This window comes from Pieris brassicae, chromosome Z (assembly GCF_905147105.1).
Source record: "Pieris brassicae chromosome Z, ilPieBrab1.1, whole genome shotgun sequence".
NCBI lineage: Eukaryota > Metazoa > Arthropoda > Insecta > Lepidoptera > Pieridae > Pieris > Pieris brassicae.
In genome coordinates this window covers 6415528-6424095 of record NC_059680.1, presented here as the reverse complement: position 1 = coordinate 6424095, position 8568 = coordinate 6415528, and the positions used below count along the sequence as shown (strand labels likewise).

Here is an 8568-nt window from a genome sequence, read left to right as displayed (position 1 = left end):
CAAAGAAACTTTTGAAAGCAGGTGCGAAGGACCTGTTATTTTTTATTGGGAACAATATTAGCATATACCGCCGCAGAAAACGATAAAAGCATAATATATAAAAGTTATTTAAAGTAGGAATATAATTTAGTATCCAGTAGAGTTTAAAGAGTAGTCTATAAATCAGCGATATGAATACCTCCCGCACAAGTAACAATGTTTCCTAGCTTTTAATGCGCCTGACATACTGGCAACATTGTTTAAGCTATATATACATATTAATTTTATTTTTTTATAGAGTTACAATTGGTAAAATAAACCTATCCTACCTACTAATACTACTAACGTAAGTTTAGACATTTTATTACTGATTTATTACTATATTTGAAGAATATCAGTCAAATAATTACAATATTTCTGTCTCATTACCTTTTTCATACACAAAACAAAAAAATTAAAAAGTTTATAGAAGTCATCAATTCCCCCCTCCCCCAGAATATGAAGATGCAGTTTAAACAGAGATTACCCCAGGGGGGTACCACACGTTTCCGCTGTGGAGAATCCCCCTCTGAGCGTCCATCATCGGAACAATCAGTATTCGGTGGTGGATGCACAGGCTGCCCTTCGTATTCTGGGGTGGGCAAAAACTGCTCAAAAAACTATAAGTTTCGATCTCGGGGCAAACGGAAGAATTTACCGAAGGCATCCCCTTCCACGCTCTCAGTGGACTTTACCAATGTTAGGGGGCTCAACTCTAATCTTAACGCGGTTCACTTTCACCTCGAAACTGCGAAGCCGGCCTTATTCTTCCTTACTGAGACTCAGATATCCTTCCCGGCTGATACTTCCTACCTCTCCTACCCGGGGTACAAATTGGAACATTCATTTGTGCCGCGGGCGGGAGTTTGCGTGTACGTCAGAGAGGATATCTGTTCTCGTCGCCTCGGGTCGCTTGAAGGAAGGGACCTATCTAGCCTCTGGCTGCGCGTAGACTGCGATGACCATCCGCGATTCTACGCATGCCTGTATAGGTCCCATAGCGGAAATACCGAAACTGAGCGACTCATTGAGCACATCCAAATGGCTACAGATTCCCTGCTCGAAGGGGTTCCTACCGCTGAAATCGTGATACTTGGCGATTTTAACGCTCACCATGCCGATTGGCTCGGTTCGGAAACCACCGATCACGCGGGAAGATCCTTTCACGACTTTGCTTTAGCTTACGACCTGTCACAAATGGTCCCTGCGATTACGCGAATACCAGATGTGGATGGTCATAAACCCTCTTTGTTGGACCTTCTGCTGACCTCACATCCGGAGACCTATCAAGTCTCTGTTGACCCGCCATTGGGTTCATCGGATCATTGTGTGGTCCGGAGTACTGTGCCTACTACGCGCCCTCCTCGGCCCCGTTTTTCGGGTTGTCGTCGTATTTGGCACTATCGGTCAGCAGATTGGGATGGGATGCGGTCTTTCTTTGCGTCCTACCCTTGGGGGCCTATGTGCTTTTCGTCGGAAGCTCCAGATTCCGTCGCTGCCTCTGTCGCCGAAGTGGTTCTGCAGGGCATGGAACTTTTTATTCCATTCTCTGCGGTGCCGATCGGTGGCAGGTCACAGCCCTGGTTTAAGCGTTCTTGCAAGGCGGCATCGCGTCGAAAGCGAGAATGCTTTAATGCATGGGCGGAAGCGGCGATATCTCGTGATGCCAATACCAGCGAACATAAAAAAGCATATAACTCAGCCTCCAGGTCCTTCAAACGGGAAATCGCTAAGGCAAAGTCAGAGCACATCGCCAGATTTGGCGAGAGATTGGCCCAACTCCCTTCTGGGACCCGAGCCTTCTGGTCTCTCGCCAAAGCTGTACAAGGGAATTTTTGTCAGCCATCGATACCACCGCTGCACAGAGAGGATGACTCGCTCGCCCACACTGCGAAGGAGAAGGCCGACCTCTTGGGCTGTCTCTTTGCGTCCAACTCGACTTTGGATGACCGGGGGAGATCACCACCGGCGATTTCGCGGTGTGATAACTCAATGCCGGAAATCACATTCCAGCAACGTGCTGTTCGCAGAGCACTATCTTCCTTGGACATTCATAAGTCGAGCGGGCCGGATGGTATCCCTCCAATTGTGCTGCGTACATGTGCTCCTGAGTTGGCTCCGGTCCTGACGCGCCTTTTCCGGTACCTGTACTCGCTCGGCACTGTCCCGAAGTGCTGGAAGACCGCTTCGATACATCCGATCCCTAAAAAAGGCGATCGCACTGATCCATCCAACTATCGCCCAATCGCAATAACCTCCTTGTTCTCCAAAATAATGGAATCCATTATTAATGGCCAGCTCTTGAGTTATCTAGAGGGCCACCAGCTGATTAGCGACTATCAGTACGGCTTTCGTCGTGGTCGTTCAGCTGGTGACCTTCTAGTATACCTTACTCATAGATGGGCAGAGGCAATTGAGTCCAAGGGGGAGGCACTAGCGGTTAGTTTGGACATAGCGAAAGCCTTCGATCGGGTGTGGCACAAAGCACTGCTCTCGAAGCTACCAGCCTACGGGCTTCCTGAGAAATTATGCGACTGGATCTCCAGCTTTCTAGCCGATCGGAGCATCAAGGTCGTCGTCGACGGAGCATGTTCCGACCTTAAACCCGTGAATGCTGGGGTCCCACAAGGCTGTGTTCTGTCCCCGACCCTGTTTCTTCTGCATATCAATGACATGTTGCAACTTAGCAACATTCATTGCTATGCGGACGACAGCACTGGGGATACTCTTTACACTGGCCGGGCAGGTATTTCTCGGGCAGTTGTCGATGAGTACCGGAACAAACTTGTGTCTGAAGTCGAAACTCTTTTACGTGGAGTCTCGGACTGGGGTAGACTAAACCTAGTCCAATTTAACCCCAAGAAGACACAAGTTTGCGCGTTTTCCGCGAAAAAAATACCCTTTGTCGCTACTCCTCTTTTCGAAAACACTCTTCTTGAAGCCACAGCCAGCATCGGAATACTTGGCGTTGACATATCGAACGACGTTCAGTTTCGCGGTCATTTGGAGGGAAAGGCTAAATTAGCCTCCAAAAAGCTTGGTGTGCTCAGCAAGGCGAGACGGTACTTCACTCCGGGCCACCGCTTGCAACTCTATAAAGCGCAAATACGGCCCCACATGGAATACTGTTCTCACCTCTGGGCGGGGGCTCCCCAGTACCAGCTCCTTCCACTTGACCGTATCCAACGAAGAGCGGTTCGAATCGTCGATGACCAATCCCTCTCCGAGCGGCTCGATCCTTTGGCGTTGCGTAGAGATGTGGGGTCACTCTGCATCTTCTACCGCATTTACCATGGAGAGTGTTCAGAGGAGTTGTTCGGATTAATACCTGCAGCTGAGTTTCAGCATCGGACGTCGAGGCAAAATACAAAATTCCACCCGTATCACCTCGACGTCCGACGTTCCACGACTGAGCGTTTCTCAAGGCAATTTTTGCCGCGCACCACCGCTATGTGGAACCAGCTGCCCACTGAAGTATTTCCGAACCAATTCGACTTAGGGTCCTTCAAGAAAAGAGCGTACAAATTCTTAAAAGGCCGGCAACGCACTCGCGAGCCCTCTGGCATTGAGAGTGTCCATGGGCGGCGGTATCACTTAACATCAGGTGAGCCTCCTGCCCGTTTGCCCCCTATTTTATAAAAAAAAAAAAAAAAAAAAAAAAAAAAAAGTTTAAGAGCGCGTGACTTTGCTCACGTGTTTAACAAAGGCTAACAGAAATTTACGTAAGGCTTCACATTTCACAATCACGCGTACAAAAGAAAGTAATTTAGAAACAAAACAATGTGAATAAATACAGTAATAACCTCATTTTTTTTTCAATTCAGTCAAGCAAAAAGGGCGTGTTTACATAAACTACAACGCAAGACAGTAATTAAGGGCAGGATAAATAGGACATTAAACTTGGAAATCGCAATAAACATTGTTATTTTATATATTCATACGCGCTAAATGCGAGAGGAGTTTGAAAAATATAAATGTAGCTACTATATACTTAGTTTTTTTAATATTATGGCAATAGTTTTAACTTTATGGCCAGTTTCTACTATGTACTTTCAGAACTATTGGTTAAATAACACCTGAAACTTTTTGGTTTTGAAATAAGAGAAAACCTTTCATGAATATAAGGTTTTAATAAGCTAAAATTAACAGTATAATATGTTTCGGTTACATTTGATACATTGACACAGACACTAACAAAACAGATTGACAATGTCATCAGCTTTTGGCTGATAGTTTCAAGCATTAAGTTTACATCAGGTCCAATTATTTAATTTCTATATACTATATAATAGACAAATTGTAATTCGTCTACAAAAGCACTGCCATCTGTTTTCAACTCCGAATACTAACTCATACGTAACTTCTTATACATTGACATAGTAACTTACAGGTTTTACTTGTTTAAGCGCCATCTACTTAAAATAATTGTAACTACAGGACAAAATAGCATTTTCAAATGAAATAGCTACAATTTCAATGATTCTTTAGTGATTTAGAGGTGGCACGACATATGATATATCAATGTGTCTTAGTAAAAACTAATACTCATTTAGATATTTGTTCGCGTGTATTTTTATATAAAAATTTTATATGCCACATAATAGACAATCTCGATTCACGCCTATAGGCGTATTGGCTAAAGATAAAGATATAATGTATTATATGTATGTATATAAGAATTGAAAAAAAAGTGCGTCCGTGTGTGTGAAAGTGAAACTTCTTTGTAAATTAATTATTACTAAGGAAAAAGACCCAATAGATGAACATGTACCAGTATATAAGCACTCCATGTATTTGTATATCTATATTCACACTGTATACGTGCTAATGATAATATAAATAAATAAAAAATGCGTTACTACTGCGTTAAACGAATACAATAGTATTTTTTTCAGATCTCCCTTACTCTCTGTCTCAATCTTTCTCACTCTCGCTCTCTCGATCCTTCTAACTTGTTTCCTCCCTACTCTCGCTCCATAGCTATTTGCTTGAAGTATGTGGCTCATGCTACGTTTGCCCTTTCTCATTCATTTTCAATCGCTCTCTCCCTTTTCTTCGCCAAAAACGTTGCACATCTTCGTTACGCTAATATAATAATTATTATAAAAATGCGCCCAAAAGTTTCACTTCAAAAACATATTATTCTAATTTATCTATAATATATTACAACCACTGTAGTTACAAAATAATTTAATAAATATATAAAATATCAAAGATTTTAATAATACACAAAATTATTTTATTGAACAGGTCAATAATGAAAATACATAAAATTGAACACTATAAGGAGTCTTGGTAAATACAGACAATGACTAGAATCAATTATCATAACAACATGTGTCAACTAGTTCACAAATTTATTGCTTAACACTGAATGATAAGAACTTTACATCAAAATTTATACAAAGTGTATTAATCCCAGAAATCATCTGTGAATGTACTTAACAATATTTTTTCTATACTATGAAGACGTTCTACACTCTGTGCTTCATCTAATATTTCAATAATAGCTTTTATTTTCAGACGTGTTGTCGACAGAATATAATCAATAAAACTATGTATATAATTGTTTGACTTATGCAATTCTACATCTGCTGTTACCCTCTGTAGGACATCTAAAACAGTTGTATATAAAACTGATTGCCGAGTTGCTGGTTTACAAATGGATAAATGGTCTAATGGTAATTGATAGAACATTCCTCTGCCAAGATCGGCTGAATTAGGTTCTACAAAATGAATTGGTACTTTAAAAGCAGTAACAGGAGTTGGTAATGTTTCAGCAAAGCTAATTGTCTCCCAGCTGTATCTTTCAGCATACTTAAGAAAGGCTTTGTGAATATCAAGCAGCAGTGGCGAATTTTCTTGCAATTGTTTTACATCTTGTGATGGCCACAAAATAGCAGCAGCCGCTCTTGGCATAGTGGCTAGGGCACTGCCTTTGTGTGGTGTACTGTAAAAGAATATTGCTTTTGTGTAGTTACTTATTTGTTTAATTAAAGTATTGCTACTCTCTGATGCTTCTATTAACAACTGTTTAACTATAAGGCCTCCCATGGAATGAGTTAGCCACACAACATCTTTCTTTCCCACTTCAGCATCTACCAATTTTGGTATAAGTTCAGCTGCTCTTGTTGATATATCAGCATTTTGTAAGGGACAATGTTCTAACCATTCAGAAAGGGAACTCCAATAATTAATTCCTAAAATTCTTAAATTTTTGCAATCTTTTGGTAACCAATCTTTTGGCCAACAGAAGGTGTAGCTGCATTTATCTTCTTCTTCTTGTATCAAAGCATTTCTTTTTTTATTTGCTGTAAATGTATTTAAGATTGTTTCACGTCTTGAATCTATTGGAAGATCGTGTAAAACAACTTCCATATTTGCCAGCAATGACTCTTCTTCCTGTTCTATTATATCATCTAAAACCTGCTGCAGCTCTAGGTCATAGTATTTTGCCTCTGTTTCATTCTCCTTACATGGATTACAGTCAGCGTCAGAAACAGATACTTCTAAAATACCAATAGGCTTAAAGCATGTTTTATCTCTTTGTCGCCATGTAACAAACACACCACCTCTAAGACCATGCACCAACAAGGTATCACAAGTATATTGAACTGGAGTTCTGTATAATGGGTACAATAAATATAAACCAGGTCTGAATAAAAATTCTCCAGAGATATTAACTAAGGATACTGCAGCAGAACTAGCTAATCGTACATCATTTGATCTTAATAGTCTTGATAAGTCTCTTACTAAACCATTTTGAAAGAAATCCTTTGAAAGATTGCTATGTATACTTAATATAGTAAGCACTTTTAATACAGCTATATCCATATCAATATCATTGTGATATCTTAATAGAAGTTCAGCTAAACAAGGTAAAATTCCTAATTTTATTAAGGTTTTAACAGACACATCTTCTTCATAATTTTTTTGATAGAATAGTGACAAGTGATGATGGATCCCATCCAGACATAAAATACAAAGTTCTTTCTCAGTTAGATTATCTGGTTTATTGGGTACATCAACTTCTACAGGTTGTTCTTGAACATTAAGAAAATATTTTGTTAGAAAGTATTGTATACAGCCATGAGGATTTACACCTTGTACAGCTGTAAGTAAGTCTCTTAACTTAAATGATGTTAGTTCTGAAGTTAAAGCTGCTCTGCGGACATGTATGGGAGGTGGTAAGAAATATCTTAAATCAGCACCCCGTGTCCGAGCAAGTAAAACTGCGGTATCATGGTCAAGAGCTTGAGCTAGCTTTAAACAATCCCAACTTTTATTATTTTTAAATGCTGCTAATTGTTCTAAAGCTATATTTCGTTGTTCTTTACTTCCATGTCGACAAAGCCAAAGAAGTTTCCAGGCTAATGAATACTTAAGACTCTTCCAAATCCGTGAAAAACCTACGGTTTGTTTGTTTTCCCTGTCATTTTCAGCTTTCATAGCAGCATCATATGAGGGATCATCTATATAAATATACTCTGGAGAACATTTTTTTTCAGCATCGAGAACACATGGATTCACTATTTTAGAGATCCTTATATGTGTCTGTTTAAAATGATAAGCTATTAGTAAAGCACTGCCTCCAATGATAGAAGAATACTTAAATATTTTTAACAGCGGTTTTAATCTGTCCTTCAAGCTCATATTTGTATACTAGATATAATTAAATATGTATAAATTACAAATAGTCGAACAGACGCCTTAAATCGGTTTATCATAAAAGATTTTTTCGAGTTTAAGAGTCATAGCACACAAAAAAATCATTTTGCTATTATAAAATTTAAACAAAAACAACATTGGTACAATTAAAAAAAACAGATTATACAACCATTGTCCATTATGACCTTTTATAAAATAAGAAAGTATCACAGACCAAGCAACCTTATACCGCAGGAAATATTGAAGACAATCGTGTTGGCCTACAACAGACTTATCATTTAAATATTTTAGTTATTAAATCGTATAAATCAATTACATCAATATAATTACTGATAATAATTATAAAAATTAATTATGATATTAATAGACTGTTTTAATATCTTCTATCCAACGATTAATCGTGGTAAAAATTAACCGAAGTAACTTCTCATTGTATTGATATGCTAGAAATACGTATATAAAATTGAATAATATGAATGTCTGATATAGTAATGAATTTATTATACCATTTTATTAACTCTCACGTTTCATTAAAACTAGCACACGTCCTAGACCAATATTTATACAATTTTTTATTTATACAATTCCCTTATATAATAAATGGTCACAAAACGGATACAGAAATCTGAGGCCAAGACCAAGGTCCATATTCTCATTCGTAACTCAAGTAACAATCTCGTCTTGAGTGCTGTCATATGTGACCAAAACATGGAGATACAAAGTTAGACAGTTCTTGAATCTAGATTTAAATTTGATCGATGTTCCTGAATACCGCCCCTAGACGTAATAGAGCCACTTGGTATGACTACTAAGCCAAATAGAAAGGGTCCTCTTTATGGCTTCAATGTTTTTTATGCTTTATTTATTAGTTTTAAAGAAAAC

At 38.9% G+C, this 8568-nt stretch overlaps 1 protein-coding gene across 1 annotated transcript; it reads right to left on the bottom strand.

Moving 5' to 3' along the window:
* Positions 1 to 5214: 5214 nt before the first annotated feature.
* LOC123718889 (protein SERAC1) lies at positions 5215 to 7840 on the bottom strand. Its single transcript, XM_045675851.1, has one exon. It carries the CDS (start codon positions 7669 to 7671, stop codon positions 5431 to 5433), a length of 2241 nt encoding a protein of 746 aa, XP_045531807.1. The 5' UTR covers positions 7672 to 7840; the 3' UTR covers positions 5215 to 5430.
* Between the last annotated feature and the right edge of the window lie 728 nt (positions 7841 to 8568).

Bases quoted from the DNA above. Each gene is read 5' to 3' on its own strand.
- LOC123718889 (XM_045675851.1), bottom strand. From the start codon at position 7,671: ATGAGCTTGAAGGACAGATTAAAACCGCTGTTAAAAATATTTAAGTAT.